Source organism: Coffea arabica, chromosome 4c, assembly GCF_036785885.1.
Source record: "Coffea arabica cultivar ET-39 chromosome 4c, Coffea Arabica ET-39 HiFi, whole genome shotgun sequence".
Classification (NCBI taxonomy): domain Eukaryota; kingdom Viridiplantae; phylum Streptophyta; class Magnoliopsida; order Gentianales; family Rubiaceae; genus Coffea; species Coffea arabica.
Genome location: NC_092316.1, coordinates 8,065,503 through 8,092,340, shown reverse-complemented (window position 1 = coordinate 8,092,340; position 26,838 = coordinate 8,065,503). Strand labels below are relative to the sequence as shown.

At 33.8% G+C, this 26,838-nt stretch overlaps 3 protein-coding genes across 15 annotated transcripts; 2 read left to right on the top strand and 1 right to left on the bottom strand.

Moving 5' to 3' along the window:
* Positions 1 to 988: 988 nt before the first annotated feature.
* On the bottom strand, positions 989 to 10,836 carry LOC140005221 (uncharacterized). Of its 13 annotated transcripts, none has more exons than XM_072045846.1 (9): positions 10,305 to 10,836; positions 10,069 to 10,087; positions 4,165 to 4,319; positions 3,398 to 3,485; positions 2,551 to 2,629; positions 2,075 to 2,458; positions 1,868 to 1,988; positions 1,735 to 1,785; positions 989 to 1,652 (listed from the first exon to the last, which is right to left on the bottom strand). In XM_072045846.1, exons 7-9 carry the CDS (start codon positions 1,910 to 1,912, stop codon positions 1,299 to 1,301), a joined length of 450 nt encoding a protein of 149 aa, XP_071901947.1. In that variant the 5' UTR covers positions 1,913 to 1,988; positions 2,075 to 2,458; positions 2,551 to 2,629; positions 3,398 to 3,485; positions 4,165 to 4,319; positions 10,069 to 10,087; positions 10,305 to 10,836; the 3' UTR covers positions 989 to 1,298. The 13 variants fall into 13 exon arrangements, 12 of the variants coding, with proteins under 12 accessions (XP_071901947.1, XP_071901950.1, XP_071901948.1 ...); XM_072045849.1 differs by having other exon boundaries at positions 2,075 to 2,241; XM_072045847.1 differs by lacking the exon at positions 3,398 to 3,485 and having other exon boundaries at positions 2,075 to 2,241; positions 2,326 to 2,369.
* Positions 10,837 to 13,632: 2,796 nt separating this feature from the next.
* Positions 13,633 to 18,475, top strand: LOC113739781 (glutamate decarboxylase-like). Its single transcript, XM_027267116.2, has 6 exons — positions 13,633 to 14,153; positions 14,300 to 14,504; positions 15,831 to 16,031; positions 16,656 to 17,124; positions 17,354 to 17,406; positions 17,775 to 18,475. The coding sequence occupies exons 1-6, from the start codon at positions 14,068 to 14,070 to the stop codon at positions 18,291 to 18,293; spliced, it is 1,533 nt and encodes a 510-aa protein (XP_027122917.1). The 5' UTR covers positions 13,633 to 14,067; the 3' UTR covers positions 18,294 to 18,475.
* Positions 18,476 to 19,554: 1,079 nt separating this feature from the next.
* LOC113738826 (DNA polymerase epsilon subunit B-like) lies at positions 19,555 to 25,153 on the top strand. Its single transcript, XM_027266093.2, has 13 exons — positions 19,555 to 19,849; positions 19,958 to 20,144; positions 20,761 to 20,914; positions 21,028 to 21,159; positions 21,670 to 21,747; positions 22,636 to 22,740; positions 22,822 to 22,902; positions 23,022 to 23,152; positions 23,248 to 23,342; positions 23,426 to 23,525; positions 23,703 to 23,817; positions 24,026 to 24,136; positions 24,869 to 25,153. Exons 1-13 carry the CDS (start codon positions 19,687 to 19,689, stop codon positions 25,007 to 25,009), a joined length of 1,593 nt encoding a protein of 530 aa, XP_027121894.2. The 5' UTR covers positions 19,555 to 19,686; the 3' UTR covers positions 25,010 to 25,153.
* The last annotated feature ends 1,685 nt before the right edge of the window (positions 25,154 to 26,838 follow it).

The window sequence follows — 26,838 nt, the reverse complement described above, 5'->3', positions numbered from 1 at the left end:
TTTCGAAAATCAGACAACCAATATCTAATATTTCGATATGGTGTCACAAAGCCACGTGTGTGTGGATAAGTTGCATCACATAAATAATATTTATCTGCACAAAAAAATATATATATGAAAATATAAATGTTTGTGGATGAAAATTACTGCAAAAAAATACTATTGTTAGAAAAAAATTTTGAATAGAGAATATCAGGTTGTTTTGTTTTATTAGATAAGGATTTTAAATAGGAAATATTAGGTTGTTTAATTAGATAAGGATTTTGAATGTAATTAACAAACAGGGATATATTTGGTAGATAAGATAAAGTAGTTGAAGTAAATCTCTTGATTCTTATCAAATTAAGCATTCAGCTACGATTCTTGTGCTGAAAAAAATACATACAAATTCAGTACCACTTAATAAATTCAGCAGGTGAATTTTTATTTATCAAATACCCACAACATCTGAATGTTTGAATGAATTCAGTTTCAGCACTTTTTTATGTTATCAAACAGGCACTAAAACTCTTCTGGTTAAACTATCAAAAAAAATTTATTTATTAAAGTGCTAGAAATAATATGATTGTTTTGTTTAATTACAACTAAAATTTTGTTGTTATTAAACCAACAATGTACTCATAATGGATTTGTTTTCTCTTCTTTTTTGGTACCATTATATACACGTAATACTGGTTAAAAAATCTTTGTTCAAATCACAAAAAAATAGGGGGCTAACTTCATAGATAGAATTTTTCTTCACAACAACTTTTAAATTATTTTGATACTCAATTTTTTCTTATATAGTTATATCTCTATTCATTATGTACTAAAATGATTTGTTACTATGTATTCAACTAAGTTTCCAGGGTGCCTTACATAGCCGAGGTACCTCTACTATATATATATACTAGCATGGGTCTGGCCGTGCAATGCACAGTCTACCCACTGATATGACCAACTAAATCTATAACAATGAGGATAATTTGCTAAAAGATCATAATGTATATATAGGTTCAAGAGGTAAATAATATACAAATCACAATCATTCATTACATAAACTCAATCATTTATGTCTTAGTAGAATACATACTTGAGTGCTAGCCACAATTGCATATTAGGAGGCTTAAATAAGTTTCATTGCCTATTGAATTACAACATTGATGGTTAAACTATTAATAGTTATATTAGGATCCATTACTTTTTAAGTCAAAAGAATAATGAATCATAATATAATTCAAAAGATATTGTCTAAGCAATGAAGGCAAGCACCAAGGCAATGAACAAAAGATTTAACAAAAGTACAGAATTAGGCCATATCAGTCTTCGTTTGCTTTAGCTTTCTTTGCTGAACTATCTTTGATATTGCCAGGTGGACTATACGATTTTGTAGGTTCTTTGGCAAACTGTTCAGGAGTCTTTGTTGCATGTTTAGCAAGTGTGTCTGCTGGTAAATCTTTTGGAAACTCAAGGCTTCTTTTTGCTCCACTGGTTGTAGATGCCTGGCCTTCTTTGTAAGAACTAGCTTCAGCAATTTCTTCAAGTACCAACTTTGTGGTTGGTATGACTATTTGATGATTTTTCTGCATGCCTTGCTGATGAACTGCCAAGTGCAGAAGAAACTTGAGTGTTTTCTGGAAGTGCCAGTGGAAGTGGACTATGCGATAGTTCAGCTGCAGTGTAAGCCTTAATGACAGTATTCTTTCTCTAGAGTTGACCTTGGAAGGGAGTCTCATAGGATTTCAGAAAACATACCACTGTGTACTTTTTCAAGGTATCATTAAGTTCAGTGTCTATTCCAAGGCCCTACACCAGAAACCAGAAAATGATTGTTTTGTATGTATATTTGTATTTATGGTTGAATATAAGACACAAAATTTTTACTTACATCTTCTTGTGCTTGCTTAAGTTGCAGTGGAGTGAACTCAATCATTTTTTCAGCATCTTCTCCAGATATAATGCAATGTATTGAGCTCGAAGCATCAGTTATAATAATTGGAATGCAAGCCCTTTAATTGAGTGAAATAATTAAGATTAATATATGGTAACAAATCCGAATAATGTTTAATTTAGAAACATAAGTTAATGGTCTAACCTGAATTCAACATCACTTTACTATTTGCATGAAGGACAATGGATGATCCAGTCAATGTTAGCATTCACAATTTTGTGACAAATCACACAAGCAGTAGTCCACTATTTGGTGAATCCATATGCAAGTTTGACAGTTCCTTGCACCCAAGCTGTCTTTTGCTGAGTTCACTAACCATGAATAGTATTTGAATGTAAATTAGAGACAAAATAGTTATATTTAAACAAAATTTTAAAATAACAAATGGCACTTACAACTGAAAATGATGCGTGAAAATTGCTGATTGCTTTGATATCTTCTTCATTTGGAGGAGGAAGTAAACAGTTTGCATCATTGTATGCTTTAGCATCAAGTAAATTTTTTATTTCTTCCTTGTTCAAACTAAACCTGATTGGTTATGTTTAGAGCACGAATAAAAAATTTACCAGTAAAATGAATTGATAATTTATGGTAAAAAATAAAAAGAAAATTACACTTACCATTGCCTAAAAGAGAGGCCATCTGGGAGTGAAGGATTTATCAGAATTCCAGATGAATACCTTGTAATGAATGATAAAACTGTAAAAATGATGAAATGTTTTAGTAATATAACATATCAAGTACTTAGAAGACAAATAGTAAAGAAATCATAATGCATAATGAAAATTTTACTATTGAATGTGGTCGCTTTAACTAGGGGTGCAAACGAGACGAACTCGAGCCGAGTTTTGGCTAAACGAGCCGAGCTCGAGTTAATTTTGTGAAACTCGAGCTCGACCTCGACGAGGTTAAAATATCAAGCTCGAGCTCGAGCTCGAGTCAAATTCGAGTCGAGCTTAAAAAATAAAAAAATAATTATTATTATTTTATTTTTTTTAAAAAAAATAAATATTTATTTTTAAAAATGAATAAAATAATAATTTTTTTAACAAATAATAAAATATTAGAAATATATAGGTAATTTTACTATTAAATAAAAAATAAAAAATAAAAAATAAATATATAATTGAGCTCGCGAGCCAACGAGCTTAATGTTTTTGAGCTCGAGATCGACTTAATTGGCTCGAGCTCGACTCGAACTCGATATTGACGAGCTCGAGTCGAGCTCGTATTCGAGCCGCTCGCGAGCGGATCGATTCGCGAAACACCCCTAGCTTTAACACGGAGAGCTATGATTAGAGGGGCAGTGCTAATCATGTCTGCTATTTTGCTCTCTTCATCATGTTCAAATTCATTCCAAAGAGTCATAAGCATGAGTTTTTTCCTGTCAGGTATAACAAAAATTTGTAACTGCTATCATTAATCTAAAATGACTTAATAAAAAGGTAATATTCAGATTTGATTTACTCTTCATTCACTATTATAATGTCTCTAGAAGTACAATCTGGATCTGCCTTTTTTACTGGTAATGCCTGAATCACAAAGCCTCTAATATCTGAAATAAAATTATTAATATGGATGTAAGCAATCAATAAAATATCAAATGATTGTCAAGTAAATTAAAAAATAATGTAAGAAAAATTACTACAAATATTATCTGAATCTGCATATCTGTGTAGCTTATAGAAGTTTGTCAGCTCAAATATATGCAAGGCAACAAAGGTGGCACAGGTTCAGCATAATTTTTAATCAAAGTCTTGTAGTTCAAAATTCAAGAGCATTCATAGGTCCCAACTCTGTATGTTGGGTCAGCAGGAACGACAATTGCATTAGAAACATAATATCTTTGATAAGGCTGTAGAAATTTGCTGAAGACCTTGATGTGTTGTTCATAGGTGACAACAAAAACTTTTGTTCCCTGATTAGGATTAGGAAAAGTTAGTTTTATATATATTATGAGTTAAAATCATAACTGTCATCTTGATGGCTAACATCATATTTATCACATAGAAATTAAAATTATAGAAATGAATACTTTAATAGTTAGGTGATTATTCACTTACAATGAAACTATAGTTCTAATATCATAGTATGTATAAACTTACATGAATACTAAGGATTTTTTCTTAAGCAAATGTAATGAACAGACAAATCATGAAATGTTCTTATACAGATTCTGAAATGTTCTCAGAAATGAATTTAATGAGCAGAGAAATAGGAAAGTATTTGCTGACCTCAATATCTATGAGCAGAAAGCGCATAATTCGCTTAGGTGGAACTTCACGAGTCAGTTGATTGTGGCCTTGTGAACAACTTGTGCTAGAACAGTCTATTTTTCTGCTCCTTTCTGAATGTCTAGCACTGAAGATATATGTCTAGGCATGATGACCTATATTCATAGAGAAATTAGATAGTCAATTAAACAAAATAATAAATTTCTAAACAAAAAAGGCCATGAATATTAAAACCTGATAATGCAATCTGGAAAGCTTCAAGAACTTCTTTATGTACTATATTTTTAGTATGATTAGTGCATGATTTATCAAAATAAGTTCGCCTGATAAGCACTTTTACAGCTGAAGCTATTTTGGCTCTTGAAAGTGCAACATATAATTGGCCATGTGAAAACATAGGTTCTTTCAAATAAATACCAACAAAATCTAAAGTTTGGCTTTGTGTTTTATTTATTGTCATCGCAAAGCACAAACGAATTGAAAATTGTGTTCTCTTATATGGAACTGGATATTGTTCATCACTTAGTGGCTACATGAAAATTCTATGTATAAAAACTTCTTTGTCACAAAAATCACCGACTACAATTTTAGCACAAATAACATTCTTGCTCAAACTCTTTATTATCAGTCTTGTCCCATTGCATAATCCTTCAGTAGGATCAAGATTTCTTAAAAGAATTATTGGGGCATTGGATTTTAACAGTAACATATGTGGAGGTAAATTGTTAGGCGTAAGAGTATTTAAGAGATCAATATATTCAGATTAATGATTTCATTCAGTGCTTCATCATAGTTTAAGTACTCAGTCAAATCTCTTGGAAATTTTTCGGTCAATTGATCATTTAGTTCATCTACAAAGTTACTCTTTGTAGTTAAAATTGCTCTATTTTGTGAGCAATGCAATTTCTTTGAAGGATCTTTAAATTAAAGATACATAATATTGATTAGTTTTTTAATTGCATCAGTCTCATTATTATAGTTAACTATAATTGAAGATGAAAGTTTTACTATATCATTCTCATATGTTTCCGGTGTTCCATCTCCAATTTTTAAAAGAAACTGTGTGAATGTAGGATCTAATTTTGCTCTCATGTTCTCTATTAATTGTAAATTTTTTAATTTGTGCCATAATGGAGAATTTATTAAACATGCATTTATCATTTCAGCTTTTGTTCCCTTTCTAACAACTGGCAATATTTGTCTAAAATCTCCACCAAGCACAACTACCTTTCCTCTAAATACTTCTTCTGAATTCATTAAATCTCTTAAGAGATCATCTAAAGCTTCAATTGTTGCTTTTTTAGACATTAGTGCTTCATCCCAGATTATTAGTTTTGTTTCTTTGATCATTGCAGCGAAAGAAGTTTGTTTACTAACTCAACATGTTACACCATCAAAGATATCTATTGAAATTTTAAATCTGGAATGTGCAATCCTTCTACCTGGTAAAATGGAAGCTGCAATTCCTGATATAGCTGTAGCAAGTGCAAGATAACCTTTAGATCTAACATCAACTAACAAAGCTTTGTACAGAAATGTTTTCCCAGTATCACCTGAACCGTCAATGAAAAAAATACTAGGTCTATCTGAGTAAATTCTCTCAGATATGACTATGAATGCTTTTATCTGTTTTTCATTGAGTAGTTTAATTGAATTCAAGTCAGTTTCTGGAATGACAATGTTTCTTTCTGCTCTTAATTCTCAAGTTTCATTCTCTATATTTTCATAAAAGAATCTAGGGGGAATCAAATTATATGAATGTATACTTTTTCCTATGGATTGCAAAAATCCATCAATTTGTTGCAGGACATTTCTTTTCACTTGTGCAAATGTCATTGTTGAACATTTGGCAAAATTTTCTGACATAGAAGATTCAAAATTCTGCCACAATGCCTTTGGGTCATTAGGGCAAGAATAACCCAAAAGTGTTGCAAAAAGTCACCTCATTTCATAGGGCATATGAAACAGTGAGACTTCTTGTAAACAAATTTCTTGGCTGTTATCATTTTGTATCAAGTCTCGAATTAATGCTGCTTCTTGGAACGTTTCTACTTGAACTCCATTAAAGGTTCTTAAGTCATCAAATGAAGTTGGACATCGAACCTTTGATAAGAGTAATCTCAAGTAGTATCGTTCTCCTTCAGAAGGATGAGCAGTCATTATTCGACCTATTGATTCGCCTCTTTCTCTCAATTTTCAGTATTTTTGTTTAGGTAACCAGACAAAATGATTAGGAAACTCTACATAAGTACAGTTTAGATCCTAAGTTGCTTTATCTGTCCTATTCATGTAAAAAAATTCAGTGAGCATTGTTTTTTTCAAATGATAGTTATTGACAACATTTTGAAGATTAGCTTTTTTTTTTTTAAACTCATTGGCTGATAATTCTCCAAATGTAATTGTAAATGAATAATAGCTAGTTTTATTTCACTCATTCAAAATCTAAAAATTCTGCATGCTGCCTCAGGTGGAGACACCCACCTAGCTGATACATATTGTTTAATTTCATCGATTTCTGAATCAAGTTTATTATTTACTACACAAAAGTTTGTTCTATCATGACCTTTATAGATATACTTATAAATGTATTTGACTGCCTTAATTATAGAGCATATTTCAACATTAAGATTACAATCAAATTTAGCCAAAAGATATGGATTGTATGGTACAACCCATCTGTTATCTAAAAGAGCTGATTTGATCTTAATTTGAACTCCATCATCTCTCCTTCGATATTCAGGATATGCATTAAGAGTTTGGATAGTTTCCTCACAGAAATTTTTTGAAAAATTATTCTTGCAAGTTCCATTTTTTCTCATGCATACACCTGTTGGATCAAGTGAACCACATGGTCCATGAAGGATACGTTTAATGACCAAATTATATAGATGTTCATTTTTCTCTTTATTTGGTATCTCAGCACAAACAATTTTATCATATTTTTCAGGGGTATACATCTTGAATTTTGACTTTAAAATTAGCAAGAAATGTGCATGTGGCAGTCCACGTTTTTGGTATTCAATGACATAAGTGTAAGTTGCCACTTCACCAAAGATGCATTTTTTCAAAAGTTCATTTTTGAGCTGCTCTAACTTAGCATGAAATACTCTAACAAGCAAATCTGATCTGTTTTGTCTCTCTTCTTTGTCTATTAAGTATTCTTTTATTTCTGGCCAATTAGGATTGCAAGTCATGGTCAAAAATATATCTGATTTACCATACTTTTGTACTAATGTCATTACATCCATGTATTTACATCTCATATTTCTTGACCCTCCAATAAAGGATGGTGTTAATATGATACGCTGGCCAACATTACATGCTTGACTTTTACCTGATTTTAAAGCATCTATTATGCCTTTCAAGAACTCTCTCCTAATTTCCTCTTGTTGTAATCTATAAAAGTCGAGTCTTTGTGTCTCAAGCTTCATATATTGATCAACAATATATTGTTGTAGGAGTCGAGCAAAATGTAATAACCATGATTCATCATTGTCCCTAATCTGAAGTTTATAACAATAATATTCTCGAAGGGACACAAAATTTGGATCTTCATGTATGCTTTCCATTGCTGTGGAAATAATAACAGTACATCATTAAATGTGTAATCATAAATATTAAATATGTAAAATGAAAGATCATGGCATATAGTTATTGTACTAACTATGTTCTTCATTTTGGATTAATTGTTCTGTTGTAGCAGCATTTGCAGGGGAAATCAAATTTGCTACATGTTGCTTTTTTTTTTTCCCCTTTCTTCTATATACTTTTGCTCCTTTCTTTGGTATTCCTTGGTGCCAGCCAAGATCACCAAAAGGAAAAAGTATTAGATATTGGAGTGGATCATAATATCTATAATAGTATTGTATATTTTTTGAAGCACCACTATGGATATGAACTCTAATATCACGCCTGCTGGTCTCTCCATTTTCTTGCCCCTCAACCCACAAGCCTGCAACTTGTGAAGTTGTTGGTCTATTATAAACTCTTTGATCAACACCAGGCAGAGTTTTTAACACAATGCAGTAGTTATCTAAATTAGGTATCTCTCTCAAATTTCTAAAGAATTTTGCATATGGATTAGACTCAAGAACTTGCATAATTTTCCTAATTACACTTTCAGATAGTCTAGGACAAGCTGCTAATCGATTGCTTATTTCAGTTTCAAAGTCATTGAAATATAATTGCAAATTATTACTATGACCATTGCTTGAATTGAAATCATTCAGAAAATGATATATTTGTCCTTGAATTCTAGAAGTGTAAATTCCTTTAATCCTTTTTGAGAGAGTCAGATCAGCTTTAACACTGAAGGAAGTGAATCCAAAATGATTATTATACGTTCTAATAAGAGTTCTAAAAGATTGTACCTCTTGTGAAGATGAAATCAATAACTCTTTAAAGATATCTGAAATTTTATTTTGAGCCAAAACAACTTAACCATCTTGGCAACAAAAATATGTTGTGTCAGAAAAAAAACTTCTTCGCTCCGCAATGAGGACAATCTAGTTGGTGTGGTAGGATATCAGCTTTGTCAGGAATTATATCCAACAAAGCTTTGCTTGTTTTGCACCCTCTTCCTAAAATATAATTATTTTAGAGCATTTAGTAGTCAAATCATTCAATTTATTTTAATGCTAGTGTAAAAACATATATTAGAAAACTTAAAAGTATTAACTATAGACCTGGCTGGGTTTTTTGAGAGCTGATCTGCGATGCTTGGAACGAGATCGAGAACTACGCTGAACATCAACAACTGAGGAACACTCATTAACAATTGTGATGCTTGTTCGATTTTCAGTTGTATTTGTAGAAGCAATTGATCTAGATTTTGCTCTCAATCTTTTCTTTTTCCATCTAAAGTAGGCCTGTCTCCTATATTCTTTCTTATTTATTACCTCTCCATGATATATTTTAGAATATTCAAGAGGGCTCTTATCATAAGATATAACAGGAGCACTAACTATTATAGGTATATGCCTATTCACAGAGAGGGGATGAGGAGGAGTATAATTAGCTAGTTCCATATCTAGATTTGATATTTCAAAATAACTATTTTTTCCTTTAACGTTTGTGACTTGTTCACATTGAAACTGATTTTCTATAACAAAGGATTGCTCATTGCAGTTCACTTGTGATGAACCAACAGGTTCAACATCAGAGAGATTGATCAAACATGAATTCATTGTGGGCAAACAATGATTGTCAGTAGAATCAGAGGTATAATGAATTTCTCCAGCATTTTCTGGAGGAAAGCAAACATTTTTACCTTTGCAGTCATTTGGCAGAATTAGATTCCTATCGATGTGATTTTGTGAAACACATGTTTCAACAAAGTGGCTTTCACGAATGTCATTCTCACAGTTGATTACAAAAGGAGAATATGGCTGAGAAACAGAAGAATCGACAGTAAACTTCATATGCTCAATCAGCATATTTAAGTTTGTCTTTTTGTTTCTTTCTAACATTCTTAGATCAAAAGCATCATCAAACATCTCATCTATCAATCTAAAACCCGTACTAAATTTTCTTTTTTTCTTCATTTTGAAACACAAAAGATCAAAATCTAATTTTACTATAAACTAAGCAAGATACTAAGCGAAAGGCACACAACAATGACAAAATCAAAACATCCTAAAATAGCTAAAACTAACTAATATATATCAAAATGACTACCTTAATAACCCAAACTACAATCATACTAAATGATGTAATTATTGAATAGATAAACAGCTAACAGCATCATGCAACATTTGAAATTAAAAACAGAGGGAAAAGTAAACCATCATAGCATAACATCAAACATATGCATTCCTTAATTAACGGAAGGCAATAAACAGAGGCAACAACAGTGAAACAAAAAAATTGCAGTTCAAAATAGAATGAGAGAAAATAAAAACATACCTATATTTTCTTTGCTCGCCTGAATGTTGGCAAAAGTCCGGCAACATTTGAAATTAATAAAAACAGAGAAAAAAGTAAACATAAGTTAATCAAAAAATTACCATCATAATTATTCTTTTATGCATAATATCAAACACATGGCAGTCTTTAATTAACGGAAGGCAATAAACAGAAGGCAAGAGCATTCAAACTAAAAAATTGCAGCTCAAAATAGAAGGAGAGAAAATAGAAAATACCTATTTTTTCTTTGCTCGTCTTTTGAATACCGGCAAAACTTGGAAACAGAAGTATATATAAGGCTGGGAATAGTAAGTTCTGAAAGTTGTACCATAGATGATAAGTTGGCACAGTAGTCGTCCCTAAAATGAGCTGATTTTGGGGGAAAAGAGATTTCAATGAACTGATTTTTGGGGCAAAAGAAGAATTCAAGTGCATGTGGACGATTTTTTGGGAGGCAATCGAAAGGAAGTACAATTAGTTGTTTGAGAAATTGGCAGGAAATTGAAGATTTTGCAGGCTCGTAGATTTTGGGGAAAAGAAATTTCACTGACCTAATTTTTGGGGCAGAACAAAAATTCACGTGCATGTGGAGGATTTTTTGGGTTGCAATCAAAAGGAAGGATAATTAGTTGTTGGAGAAATTGGTAGAAAAGTGAAGATTTTGCAGACTTATATAGCTACCTATTCGAGGGAAAGAAAGAGGCTATTCGACGAAAAGAAAGAGGAAGGAAATTCTGGCTAAATGAAGAAAAAGGAACTTCACTGACTAATAAGACCATTAAGGTGGTATTGACTAACTTACGTCATCAGTCATCGGTCATACTAACGGGCATGACTCCATTAATTTATATAATTAATACTATAATACAATTCAAAACAGTCTATGTTATAAAAGGACCCACAAATAGTCTACAACTATTTACATTTGACTAGAAAATTATAAAAGAAATAATTTCAAATCTACAAAAATAACCATGAATAGTTAGCAACTATTTAATGAGCTAGTTTTCATAAAAGAATTCAATTGACCTTTCCAACCAATTAAAAACCAAACAAAAGGAACAAATGAAAATAATTAAAGCATTGTTACCAATTAGTCCCTAAATAGTAAGGAACTATTAAGCCCTTGAATTTGGAGATCAAGTCTCAAATAGACATTTCTCACTCTTTAAATCCCAAAAATCAAAAAATAAACTCCTTCCTCTAATAATATATTGACACTTGGCATTCAACGGAGAATTTCAATTGTCCTCTTATCTAGTTGGTAGATATATTGGTGCGTGTGTGTGTGTGTGGTGGCTCATTGTACAGCAAAATCTCAGTACTTCATGTTGTCTAAACCTCTTCTGATTAAACTATCAAAACAAAAAAAAAAAAAAAAAAAAAAATTCCCTGCGTCTTTGGATTCCAAGACTTTTATTTTCTTTTAATTTTTTTCCAATATCTTTATTCTCCCGAGACCTCAATAGTCTAGAGTCTAGACGCCAGGGGATTTGATTGCGTCTTATGAATGCAAAAGAAGGAGAGCCAAGCCTATCACGTGGCTGCAATCAGTGCAGGTTAAGCCCATTCCTTACGTGGCCCATTCCAAGAACGCTGTCTCCTCATTAACTTTACAAAAGAAACAGCCTACTTGCCTGGAGAGTCAGGATTGATAGTCATGGCCCATGGGACACACTTGTTCAGTTATTCTCAATTTCACTTGCACCAATGCAATTTCTTAAATTATACTCACTAGATTTTTTAATGGACAGACTTGATTTGATTACGTGTGATTAGGGACTTAGAAACACATACGTGTTCATGAAGGTTCTTAATCATTTTATCGAGGTGGCCTATTTTCTTTTGCACAAGAATCAGCTAATCACCAAAAATAAAAGGTTGTATTTCAAGAAAATGAAAACCATCCAATTCTGAAATTTATAGCATAAACAACAATATCTGTAAAAAAAAAATAAAATTAAGGTATTGTTTGGATTGTATTTTTCTGGATTTTTTTTATAGAAAAAATTATTATAACGATTTGATATATGTGAGGTAAACAAATAATTAGAAAATGTGTTCACGAAAAAATGTAACAAATTTTCAAAGAAAAATTGTAATCCAAAAAGTACCCATTTGAAAGAATTATAAGCTCGCAGATAATCAATAGTCCGTTTGAATAGGAGATTATTTGGGATGATTTTAAAAGAAATATCGTACCATTTATTTGATGTGATATGTATGGGATAAAAAAATAGTCAAAAAATATATATTTATGATATAAGTAGATAAATTTATGTAAACAATTAGTTATCCAAATACACTATAAGGGAAACAAATATTAAGATCAAAAAATAGTCATTTGTATTTCAAACTTCACCATGTTTTGGTGGATTTTAAAATCTAACCAAATCCTGAAATTTTAATTTCAAACAACACTTGGAATGTGTAGATATCTTCTTTTTTTTTTTTTTTGAGGAAAAATATGATAGAAATCTTTTGATAAGAAAAAAAATAACCAGGCCAAATTGCCAAAAAAAAAGGCAAAAAAAAAAAGGAAATTTCTGCAGTCATGGTGATGTGAGTGGACGCCCAACTTCTGTTACGTGTCACTATGAACTGCCTCTGCCGGTGTAATTTATTACTCCGGTGTCGGTCTCAATTTTTTATATTTTACAGCCTTAAGGGCCAGTTTGGCATGATAATAATGGGATTCCGAAAGCTGTACGGTCTTGAGTCTTGAATCCTGAATGACAAAAATTTCAGGAGCAAAAATGTTCATACGTAAATGGCTTTTTTCATTTTGTGCCTTAAAGATACAACATAAACGCACAAAATAAAGGGGAATAAGCCTACCATGAAAATCAAACATTTTATTTTTCATCTCTAAATTTCGACTTTTATAGGTAACAACTAAATACCGATTCCTGAAAAACTCTACATAAATATTAGGAGTGAAACTTTTTTCAAAACAAGGCTTCTAATCACCAAGAGATTTTTCAATATTTAAGATTTTTATAACACATGAATAATCTATGCAATATATATTGCCTAAACAATGGAAGTAAATGTAAACATTTTTTTATCATCTTTTGAACTTTCAATTTTACCTTTATAAAAATTAATTTTTACCCTAATCATCTAATCACATTTTGTCAATATAATTACTCATAATCACTCTAAGTATTATAACTACCGAATTACTATAATCATATTAACCAAAGTACTTTCATGAAAATTTTATATAAATTTTTTGTACGCAACAAACAAAATTTATATGAAATTGATTCATTTTAATTATTCCTCAATTACACATTCATTGGACGCGCCCTTAATACTAATAAAACATTTATTCCTATGTTTTTTTAGAGTGTTTGGATAGCACAAATATCTCAAATAATATTTCGCTTGTATCATAAATACATTTCTCAATCTATTTTTTTATATTTTTAATTATTTTTTTTATTTCACATACATCATATCAAAAAAAATACTACAGTAATTATTTCAAATAATAATATTTCAAATAATACTGCTCTCTGTCCAATTGTGTTAATGGTTTTGGAGGCGATTGACATTATTGGCAAAGTAATCATTAGACTGTTCTGTTGAAATAGTGCTACCATTTCTGCTTTCATGTCAAATCACATACCACTACAAAATTGACTCGAGAAGATGTTAATCTTATCATGTTTGATCTGGCATTGAAATTTTGAGGTGGCATTTGTATTTGGAGGCTTGCCTGTCTTTGGAGGAAATTGCCGACGAAGCATAATATCCGGACAGCAACGGCTCAGCCAAACGTGGAACAGTTCTGGTTGCACTGATATAAATCTTCTCCAACTCCTCCCCCTCTCCATACATCAGAATCACACAATAATTCAGTAGATGCAATCTTACTGTGATCAATCACCCTTATCTTCCTTAATCTGGATTAGTAGCGGAAAGATTTAAAAGAACCAAGGATATATAACAGAGGAAGAGAAAAGAATCAGAAGCAGCAAGAGAAAAGGAAAAATGGTGATCACAGCAGCCGTAACGGACTCCAAAGAGCAGTTGTACTATACTTTTGCCTCCAGATATGTGCGTGCACCCCTGCCCAGGTGCACTTTTCTTCTCCCTATTGTTTGTTGCATCATTTTTCTTTTCTGGGCTCATCATTGATTCACTCAAATATTGCTCGGTGAAGATTCTGTCTGATCTTACAATCGTTTTGGCATTCTTTGTTCAATTTTGGTTACGGATAAAGGTTCAAGATGCCAGAGAATTCGATGCCAAAGGAAGCAGCATATCAGATTGTGAATGATGAGTTGATGCTGGATGGTAATCCAAGATTGAATCTTGCGTCATTTGTGACCACTTGGATGGAGCCAGAGTGTGATAAACTCATGATGGACTCCATCAACAAGAATTATGTTGACATGGATGAATACCCTGTCACCACTGAACTCCAGGTTTATCTTCATCCATCTTTCTCCGTAGTTTGACTTGTTTTGATCAATCAAAAATGGTTTTGATGCTCTCAACTTGTCTGAGAACCAATATACTGATACTTAAGCAGGCTTTTTATTAGAGTCGATATCTGTATTTTATCCTTTTCATCTAAGTACTGTTTTTGTTTTCCCTATTTGTGAAACTTTTGGGGACGCCTCGAGTTCATAGAAGAACAAAAGCGGATTGCTCAATGGAATTTCTGTTTCTTTTCATGTGAATTGCAACATGCCATTGTGTTTTAGTACCGTAATATATGGAGGCCAGTGAATGAGTCCATACAATATCTTCCATTGGACCGTCCCAAGTTGAAAGTCCCCTTCACCCTAGGCTCTAAAACAGTAGTGTTTAATAAATACAATCAGTAGGTAGACCTCTTTCGAGTTTCGACTAGGGGTACAGGTGATATTCTATAGCTTCCTTGGGGAATAACTCGACCAGTGTTTTCTAATCCCTATCACGTCCATGTTCTTTTTTCTGTAGTAAAAAAATCATGTTCCCTTTGGCTTCAGTCGAGCTATTTCACCATTGCATAATCAAACTAAAGCAAATTAGTCTCAAGTTTCCTTTTCCGGAATTCAAGCCTAGGGAATCATGAGAAATTCCCCTTGGATTGGTGACACAAACACCAGAATATATGTTTGGGGTCCCTGCATGTTAGAGTATGTCACACCAATCCAAGGGGCCTCCAGATGAGGACTCTCTAGGTCCCTCATTTTCCACACTATCTGGATTTGGACAGTCAACAATTAGCTTGTGCTTCCATTTTTTCCTACTACTTCACTGCGATTGTTCTTAAACTATCTCTTGGTTCTTATAGATTTTCAGCACAAGACCTCTAGGATAATTCTACATTTATGTGATATTTGTTTTATGAAAGATAGTATAATAATTCGAAATGGAGAATGGACCAGTGTAAAGTAGCATGCTTATTATTCTTATCCTTGACCAAACCTGGAAGAATGTTGCTTGTTCTTTTACCTTGTTTCAATATTTATATTATCTTATGAAATGGAGAACTTGAAGTATTAGTTGAAGAAACTCTTGCTGCTCTGCTCATTTAGAAGTTACCACAAAGTTTGTCTTTAATTTGGAAACTGTTTCTCGTGGTTAAGACTATCTCAGCGGAGAAGATTTAGGAGATTTATGAAGACCTCAACATTATATCCTCTTGATGACTGGCGCCTAATTTGTTTCCTTATTTGCTGATTTTTTGAGTTACTCGACCACTTGTAAAATTTTTATGCTTCTCTCACTTTCCAAGGATTAAGGGATTGCTGATCTTGCAGAATCGGTGTGTCAATATGATAGCTCATCTCTTTAATGCCCCTGTTGGAGATGATGAAACAGCAATTGGTGTGGGCACAGTTGGATCATCGGAGGCAATAATGCTTGCAGGTCTTGCTTTTAAAAGGAAGTGGCAGGCCAAAAGAAAGGCTGAGGGCAAACCTTATGACAAACCTAACATTGTTACTGGGGCAAATGTGCAGGTAATCTAATTAGCTTGCTTGTAGAATTGCTCCTATTGATATAATTAATTTGCTCATTTGTGTAAACAACTGTTTTCTTGGCTATGTAATAATACCATCGTTTTATTGTGAGATGGACTGAGTCTGCATTTCTCTAATCTTGAACAAGCTCGCATTGAAAAGTTAAGTTAATTTTGTGGCTTACATTTGTGCTTGTATCTCTTCATTTTCTTCTTGCATAGAGTCACAAATCGTAGATCTAATATGAGCATAACCACTGAAGCAAGCAATAAGCTTGGAATTAAGAAACTAAATAAATGAGAATAATAATTGTTGTGTATGCATATCTGCATACCTGCACAAAGATTAGAATCTTTCATCTCATTAAAAAAAATGTATTGCTATTATTTCCTGAATTAAAAGAATAGCTAACAACAGAGGTGAATGATTTTATCTTCCTGATGTTTTTAATTTGGCGTTTCATGCAAAACATATGATGCTTGATCTGCTCCACTAGAAGACGATGAAAAAATAAATAACAATAGAGGCACACCACATAAGAAAACACAATAGAAGCACAGGGTATATATTAAGAACCAATGCCTGTTAGCTATCTTCTTTTCTAAAAATATATATGCTGGGTAGGTTTGCTGGGAGAAATTTGCAAGGTACTTTGAAGTTGAATTGAAGGAGGTGAAATTAAAGGAAGGATACTATGTGATGGATCCTAAAGAAGCTGTGGAGATGGTGGATGAGAACACTATATGCGTTGCAGCTATTTTGGGATCTACACTTACTGGTGAATTTGAGAATGTTAAGCTTCTTAACGAACTCCTAACCGAGAAAAACAAAGAAACTGGGTGGAACACACCGATCCATGTAGATGCTGCCAGTGGAGGGTTTATTGCTCCGTTCCTTTTCCCTGACCTTGAGTGGGATTTCCGTTTACCACTGGTGAAAAGCATCAACGTCAGTGGCCACAAGTATGGCCTTGTGTATGCAGGTGTTGGGTGGGTAGTTTGGCGAAGCAAGGAGGATTTGCCAGAAGAGCTCGTGTTTCATATCAACTACCTTGGATCTGATCAACCTACATTTACTCTCAATTTCTCTAAAGGTAACATCTGTGTTTCACATGTTTTATCAGGAAAGAACCAGGTCTTTTCTTCTATCATAATGTGTTGAGTATTTATGCAGTTATACTTGGACTAATTTATGATGTATGCATTGGTCTTCTATTAATCAACATGGGGGGCATATCAATCTCCTGATGATAATAGGCTGTTTGTTGCCTATTCTGTTTCCATGTAAAATTTGTATAATTCATTTTTCTTTCATTCTGGCAGGATCCAGCCAAATAATTGCCCAGTACTATCAGTTTATAAGACTTGGCTATGAGGTAACTTTAGTAATGATATGGCTTGTTTTGAGACATGGAAGATTGTCGTGGAGTGCCTATAAAGAATAATCAAAGTACATTATCTCTGTCACATAATTGCATTGTTTTTCATTCAGCGATTTACTTTTTACCTTTTACGAGCTTATCATAAGTTGTGCTCTAGTATCTTTTGGTGGTCCGCATCCTATTTCCTACCAAATGAGTGTGTATGTTCTATCTTTGAAGTGATACCTTTAGTTTCTGCGTGGATATAGCTGATGAGGTAGCGCATGTAATCTGCCTTTCATGTCAGGTCCACCTTAAGGTAGAAAAACTTCCATTTCAGTTCTCTCACTTTTTATTTTGTTATTTGTTGATACTTCTTTCAGGGCTACAGGAACATCATGGTAAACTGCATGGAGAATGCAAAGGTACTCAAAGAAGGATTAGAAAAGACAGGCCGGTTTGACATTGTCTCGAAAGATGTTGGGGTTCCATTAGTGGCCTTCTCCCTGAAAGACAGCAGCAGATACACAGTTTTCCAAGTAGCAGAATGTTTGAGAAGGTTTGGATGGATCGTTCCAGCCTACACAATGCCTGCAAATGCGGAACGCATTGCTGTGCTTCGAGTTGTAATTCGCGAAGACTTCAATTTCAGCCTTGCAGAGAGACTTGTCTCTGATATTGAGAAGGTTCTCAAGGAGTTGGATGCTCTACCACCACGAGTATCAACTAAAATTGATCACAAGGAGTTGGAAGCTCTACCACCACGAGTATCAACTAAAATTGATCATGTAACTGCTGTTGCAAATGAAACTGAAGGAATTAAGCCTGATAATCATCACTTAAGAGAAATAGCCAGCTACTGGAGAAGGATATCAAACAAGAAAGCCAGTGGAGTCTGCTAGTGCACTCGGATGATCTTTCTCTGCCAAACTTTTCGTCTTTTATGTGTGCTTTTTGCTGTTTGTGTCTGACTGATTATGCGGCCTGTCTTCTGAGTATGAATGCTTTTTCTCTGGACATGAGAAGAATTGCTATGTACAAATTTCTTATCATTATGTATCTGTTTCTATCATCAACTTTTTGACTTGCCTGTGTGCTTATAGTTTGAGGTTTCAACTTTAGCTCTAGCCATCATGTATCATAGCAATACTTGACAAATATTAACCTCTATATATATATATATATATGAATTAATATTCTATACACTGACACTGACAGTGTATAGTAACAATTGCTTTCTATCTTTTGTGATGCTAATAAAATTCCAATGCATAATTCAAGATTTAAATGCAAATTCTTGTTCTAATTGCCATATTTACACCAAGGTAAAACACATATGATGCCTGATTTTCATCCTTTTATGGAGTTGGAAGAAGACAACTATTTAGTCACTACTCTCTTAAACTTTCCAATTATCTTATAAACTACTTAAAGAGGGTTGTCATTATGTGAAACATTGATAATTACAGTAGACCGACCAAACTTACAGCACTACTCATAGTTCTATGGTAGCACCAAAACTTGGGTAAATTATCTTAGGAGTCCATAAGTTTTTACAAAAGTTTATATTTGGTACTTAAACTATCAAATCTTTATATGAAATGCTTAGACGTTATTCAATCAATCAACTTGTTTCTGTTGATGTAAGGTGAAAAAGCAAAAACAAACTATTATCTAGGGACTTTTGTTATTGGCTTAACAAAATTTTAAAAAAAAATTCAGTAGCACATTCATATCCTCTAATGAACAAATAAAAATATCAAATTATTCAGATTTTTTTTAATAAGGAATTGGTCTAAAATTATTTCCAATGTGATTCAGATTAGACAACCATTACATATTTCGCAAAATTATGTATTGACTGATAGTGTGATCATTGTTGATCACATGCGTACTTTAATGCAAATATATATTGCTTGAAACAAAAAATCATTCTCATTAACAAATATATATTGCTTGAAACAAAAAATCAATCTCATTAACAAATATATATAAACAATTTGAATATGAGTAAGTAACAAGTAGTATAAAGTGTAGACCGTAAAGTAAGGGGATGCATTGATGATGGGATAGAAACTATAAGGGGTAATGTGCAAATGAGGCATAGAATTTGCATTCCCGCCATTTTCCCTCCCCGGTGGACCCAATATCTAAATCCAGGGTTTCGTCTCTCCCTCCCACATTCACACGCAGTCACACACTGATAATAGAGTGGCAATCCTCCATTTCCATCTCAGAACAAATCCAGAAACATTTCACCGAAAATCCAGAAAGAATTTGTAAAAAGACAATATAATGAGCGCCGTATTGAAAAGCAAAGTGCAGAGAAAATTTAAGATGAGAGGCTACACAATAAAATTGGAAGCCCTAGCTGAAATCCTCTCCTTTGTCAACCGCTTCCCCGATGCCGAAGACGACGCCATTGACCTCCTCCTCGATGAGCTCCACCACCTCTCTCGTAAGTGGCAGGCAGGAAAAAAAAAAGAAATTCTGAATTTCTCGAAGTAATTAATTAGTTGATTAATTGATGAATGTTTATTTAATGTTGGTTTGATGGATTTGGCAGTGAAATCGTCGATTTTGGATAAAGAGGCGGTGAATAAAGTGGTTACCCTTTTACTAGAAGCTGAAGCCGCTGTTGAAGAAAACCCTAACAGTGCTACTCTTGGCGTTGGAGGCTCTGCTCTTCGAGTTATTAATGCTTTCGATATTCCAAAATTTCGTTATGATCCTGTTAAGAAGATTTTCTACGAGTAAGAAAATATATCCTTTTTGGCCCGCGAAAACTTTTTGATTTTTGGTTCTTTCTTTTGGTCAAAATGAATATTTTTTTGCTTTAAAGAATACTTGAGATAATCTGAATGCAGCAGAGAGTAGATTGGGTGAAACAATGAAAAATGCCCTTTTCTGGAGCAATTCTGGACTTTTTTTTATGGCCGGAGTCTAAATCCTGCTTTTTATTATGTTTATGTTTGATGATTTCATGTTGAGTTATTGATGATATATAAATAAGAGATGAGAATTTGATGCAAAAATAGCTTGTTTAGCTGTTTAAGGGATGAGGCGATCGAAAAAGTTATGGACTGTTCGGCTTATTTGTTTTAGAAAACTAAAAATGTGGATTTTATGTAGTGGTCATGAATTAAAGAAAGATATGTGTAAAGAAGACACTTTTGTATGGTTTAGTTAACATGAGTGCAAGGAGTGAAGTACTGATGGAAAACTGATGATTGATCATTAAAATTTAGTAGGACAAGAAGAACTTTGAGGGAAACCAATTAATTGTCATTCAATTTTATTCACTAAATTGATGAGCCTAATATGCTACTGCTGGTAATAATCTCTCTCTGTATTTTTTTGGGGTTGTAGACATACAGGCCGAAATCCAATTCATGGCGATGCTTCTGCTAAAGCGGCTCTCTATAGGGATAGGTTTCTCTTGTTGTTCCAGAGACTTTCTCGTGATCCCCATTTTTCTAGGCCAAATTTTGGTTCTGACTTCTCTGACTATGGGAGCTGTGAGGTACATTCTCCTAAATTCTCTTGCATACTGATGCGAACATATGTAAATAGTAGGCCTATTCCTCTCTAATTGAATGCTCGATGCTAAATTCTAATCTTATAAAATGGTGATAGATATCTCCAATTCAATCTTTGGTTGGGCAAACAGGGAGGAGGTGGATCATGGGTTTAATATCTCAGCTAGAAGATGGGCACTTCTACCTGGAAGATCTAAATGCTGCTGTTGAAGTTGACTTATCTAACGCAATATCCTTTATTAATTAAAACAACATTAGTTTCTTGGATACATCGCTATTATATGGTTGAAAATGGTTTTCTCTTCTGAAATATGCAAATTTTGTACCTTTTTGGTCTTCTGCCAGAGACTGTTATTTTATTATTTTATTATTTTTGTTTTTTATGCACCTGTTTATGTCAATATATGCCTTTTGATTGCCAGACTTCAGTTAGTGTGGTTTTCAACCATTGGTTGATTTTCATCTCTAATTTTTTTTGGTTTTCCTTATTGAAAAAGTAAACTTCTTGTAAAGTGTTTTTGCTGAATCATTTGATGTGGTGCCATCATTCTGCCTGAACAAGTAATGTTCTTTAAGTTCTTATCCATCTTTTTACGTTCTGGACTGTTAAACATACTGCAACAGATAAATAGTCAGCTTTTAGTTTGCTTGTTGCTCACTGAAATCTTATGGTCCTTTTTTTTGTGCATAAAGCCACAAAAGGTTTCCTAGGATGCTCGTTTTCTTTGACAAACAGTACAAAATAACTACAGGGTACTTTTCAGAAAACACGATTGTTTTAGCAGAAGGCGAGATGCTCTTGGATGGTGTTTTTCAGGTTTGCATTTGCTTTGTTTCTTGTTTATGGACTAAAACTCTTTCTGAAATTTGCTTTCCAGACACCATTCCAACCTCATCAATTTTGAGATCTTGCAGACATTGTTGGTATACGATTCAGCATATACTCGTACTACTGGTCACCTTTTTGTTTTTTCCTCTTTAAGTTCCTGATTAGGACTTTTGGACTTAGGAATATGCTTTCTTCAATTATTCAGTGCTATTGGCTTCCACCAACTAAAAGATAAATGAATGAGTTTCATTGTTCTTTGCTGTTGAATCTGCAGATGACAACTATAGCTCTCTCCTATTGTTCAAGAAGGGGAATGCGTTTCCTTTCTTGGTCATTTTCTTTCTTTTTATGTTTCCTCGAAGGTGGAGAAGGGAAATATATTTGTAGAGTTTTTTTTTTAAATAATTAGGGTGAGGCATAAGCACACTTGAATTTAATTTTTACATTTTAAAAAGTAAAGTATTACCTAATGACACAGGATTTTATTCAAAAACAAAAATATACAAGGTTACAAATGAGCTTGAGAAGGAAGCTATGATAGCTTTGAAGTCAGACTTGTTACAGCTGCATATGGTGACTGGATTAAGTGTACTAATCAGAAAGGTAGTGGGATTGGGTCCTTGCCAATTGAATACTTGATTAAAAAGCCCAAAGAAGATCAATAAGCTTTAGATTTGAACTTTTGAAGCCTTGCCATAGAACATTGACAACCACTTCACACTTTAACTGTCTACAAATTTCACGAATGGTTTATAGTTCACTAACTAGCAAATTTGACTTTCCATACTTGTTGATCATTTTTGTTTAAGGACGGGATTAGGTGTGGCATTGGTTGAATTCCTGATTAGTACCCTGATTTTCAAGTGTGTTTTGCAGGTTAAAACATGTGGATTTCCTCCTTTAGAGGATAGAGAAAAGTCTTTCAGCTATTTTAGCGGTGTGGACTTCTTTGGTGGTGGTATACTTACTAAAGAGGAAACAGTATCCTTTAGATGTGATAATACTTGATTAATAACTGATCATGATTGCTAGATATTTGTATTTCCCTAATTATGGAAACAGCTGAGACTTTCAGAGTTGGAGAGTAGGGCGGTGAATGACATGTTTGTTATACTTTCTGACATTTGGCTTGACAATGAGGAGGTACACGTGCCTTAACTCTTATTAATTGCTGGTCTTAAAAATATCACTGCCACACACCCCCAAAAAAGATAGGGAAAAAAAACACTGTTTAACCTGGCTATTCTCCTATCTTAGAGAAGACTGTGGCAAATTTGGAGACAGTCCTCGATGGTTACGAGAATGTGGATGTGGTTCCTTCTCTTTTTGTTTTCATGGGAAATTTCTGCTCTCGTCCTTGTAATCTTTCTTTCAATTCTTTCTCAAGTCTCAGGTGGGGGACCAGCTATGGTTTTCTTCAATTATATTGTTTTAGCTCTTATGAGTACTAGAATGAGCCTAAGGATCAAAACACAACCATACTTGCAGGTTGCAGTTTGGAAAGTTAGGGCAAGCGATTGCTACCCACCAAAGACTAATGGAACAAAGTAGATTTCTTTTTATTCCTGGTCCAGATGATGCCGGTAAGTTGAGAAGATAGTCAAAGTATCTCCATTGTTCATCTGTGTAAATTCTGCAAAATGAGGCGTTATCTTTGTTTTTCCAGGTCCCTCAACTGTTTTACCTAGATGTCCTTTGCCAAAGTACATAACTGAAGAACTTCAGAAACACATTCCAAATGCAATTTTCTCTACTAATCCTTGCAGGTAAATTTTGAGGATAGGTGCATTTGACAGCTTCCTCTGTGTTTTGGCTGCTTGAGTTCATTTCATGTGGGTTTGGATAGCCCGTGCTCCGTATTCCTTAAGATTTGGTCTTTGCTTTCAACTCTCGAATCCACCGGTTACACTAACACTTCTTTTGTCTTAATTGTGTCAATCCAGAATCAAGTTCTATACACAAGAAATTGTATTTTTCCGTCAAGATCTGCTTTATAGGATGCGTAGATCTTGTCTCATGCCCCCTTCAACAGAAGAAACAAGTGATCCTTTTGAGCATGTGAGTGTACTTATCATAACATACTGTAGGTTGTTGTGGAGTGTACTCAATAACTCAACTCCTTCCATTCTACCACATTCTGCATGCGGGCTGTTTTCGTTCAAGTGGGAGTGCAAACATCCTGGCCATATTCCTGGCTGATATAGTTGTACCTTGAATCTTAGTATTCTCCATTTATTATTATTATTATTTTTTTTTTTTTTGGCAGCTTGTGGCTACAATCACACATCAAAGTCACCTTTGTCCCCTACCTCTGAGTGTACAACCAATTATCTGGAATTATGATCACAGTCTACATCTCTATCCCACCCCGCATACGGTATGCTGATTCTTTTATCTTGACTTTTATATAGATTACCATCTGGTTTCTTTGCCAAGTCAATTTGATAAGAAGCATTTTAGCTTTTACCTTATGAATACTAAATGAGACTGCCTATGTTTCAAGAATTCTATTCATGGTTGATGGTGAAGCTTGACTGAAAACCTTTGATATTGTTAAAGACAGAATGTCTCGCCAACCAAAACCTGCATATGATTGTTATCCGTGCAGATGCAATAAACACTGTAGATTCTGTTTGGGAAAGGCTTAGCTTCTCTAGCACAAGCATCGCATATTCTTATTGGGATTTCAACATTTATTGTTTATATGTAAAACATGTACAAACACACCCACAGATATACTAACTTCTCTATGTTTGGAGTCACGTAAATCTCTCGTGTCTTTGTGAAAGACATCTTCTGGAATATTGGAACATTAAGTATTTTCATTGAGCGTGCCTTTCCTCTCTACTCATCCTGATCTAGTTGCATTCACTGGCCTTTTCGGACTTGGTTATGGCGGGAGCCTTTGTTGGCTTGCCTTAATAACAAAGCTTCCAACTTATTTTGATATTACTACAGAGATGTGAATCTGAGTTTATTAGAACTGTGCCAAGTGTCTTTTTGATGTTTCAACAAATTGCTGACAATGAGTGTGAAAATATTCCGGTCGCATATTTTGTATCATTGCGAACCTTACAGTTCTGATTTCATTGATCGCATTCTGTAACAGATAGTCTTGGGAGACAGAAGTGAGCAAAAGGCTTTCAAGTACGCAGGAATCACATGCTTTAATCCGGGTTCTTTCTCTAATGATAACACCTTTGTCGCCTATCGGCCCTGCACTCGTGAAGTTGAACTGTCAGCTTTGTAAACGTCAACTCTTTTGGCCAACAATAGGGCATCATCTTGTTGATTTTTTTATTTGGTGAAGGATCCGCTTCATTTTAGAAGTCTTTCAAGGTCTGTATGTTGTAATCCGTAGGAAAATTTTCATGTAAAGTTGTAATTGATGACCCTTGATTTTAGTTCAATTAATTGCAATCAAATCAGGGTGTAACCAAATAGAGAAGTGGGCTAAATGGGTTAGGAAAGGATCGGTTCCATGTCGGGAAGCAAGGTGTTTGACTTTGATGGATGGTCAATGGAATGAGAGCAGGGGCATCTTCTTAGACAGTCTATGCGAGGACGCGGCTTTCAGGCGGGTTGGTTGGTAGGTGGGAAGAGAGACAAGTAGCAAACAGAGAGTGATTTCTAATGGCGCCACGAATGTCCTGGTAAGAAGAATATAAAAGTGCGAATGAGGAAATCGACACCATGATTGTGCGGGCAGCATCGTAATTTCACGTCAATGATCAATTCCGTGTGGCGGATGCTGGTCAGCATTAATTTATAGTGCTGTTATGTCTTTTAGTAATCTATTGCTTTTTAAGTTTATGCGGTTAGTGTTGACCGCTAGCATTAAGTACGCTTAATGTCAATTAGTTACTTATTTGCTCATAAATTTAATATAAAAAACTATCATTCACCTTTACTGTTAAATTATTTGTTCATAAATTTAATGTCATGTCAATAACTCACTATGACGTAAATATGCATAGTGCAGGACTATGAATGTATGTGAATATTCCATATCTGAGGCCAATATTCTCTCAAAGTTGTTGGTAAGGATTTAACCTTGCCTCTTACTATATTTGTCACTTAATTGTGGCTGTCACCACCTTTGGATACCTTTTTCTGATGGATTTCTCGTTGATTATACTTCATCTTCCCCTTAAATCAGGTTAGAATAGGTTATACAACTGTTATCGTTGCGAAAAAAAAAAAAGAAAAAGGATATTCCATATTTGAGTCTAAATCCGAGCATGCTGGCGCCTCGGGCGAGGCACAAATCCACCAGCATCATATTATGTTGGGTTCGAGTATTTACACGAAAAGGTTTGACATTGATTCATGTCAAAACAATCACGTCTTCTCATTGATTCATATAAAAAACCACGCTTTCAGAACCTAACTTAACCGCAGTTCTTTTGATTTCGTTTTGGCAAGTAATTTTCAAAGATGACCCTTCTTCTTCTGTGCGTCCTTGGTTAACGATGGACAGAGAGGGGGCCCCGCCCCCCAAAACTTTCCAAAAGCTTCCCATAGAATTTTATTTAATTTTAATTAGAACTGTATATCACTTTGCCCCCAGGTCGTTAGCTGCATTGATCAGTTTCTTTAATTACTCATTCGTAAGTATTCCACAATAACTCTACTTTCCTTATGTTAAAAGCAACTTACAATTGCTTGTAATTTGCCATTGCTACAACTTTAATCTTAACAAGATAAGTTTCAAATATAACCTTTAGTAAACACTAATTTCTCTCTTTATGTAAGTTCATAATTATAAACAAACTCTTAATCTCTTTTTATGGATTTCTTTTTGGATTAATTTTATATACACTGTTAGTGTATACACTATCACCATTAAATATAAGACACATGTGCAAAATTTGATTTTGAAATTCAAAATTTGTTTATATATCATCCGTCCAATCGTAATAGTGTATACACTACCAGTGTATATAAAATTTACTCTTTCTTTTTATGAATTATTCTAATGAATGCCCCATTTAAGGGGTACTTTTAGACACGTGATTCAACCTAAATTACTATATAAATACATATATTCACATTTATTACACCCCTGAAGTGTGAGAT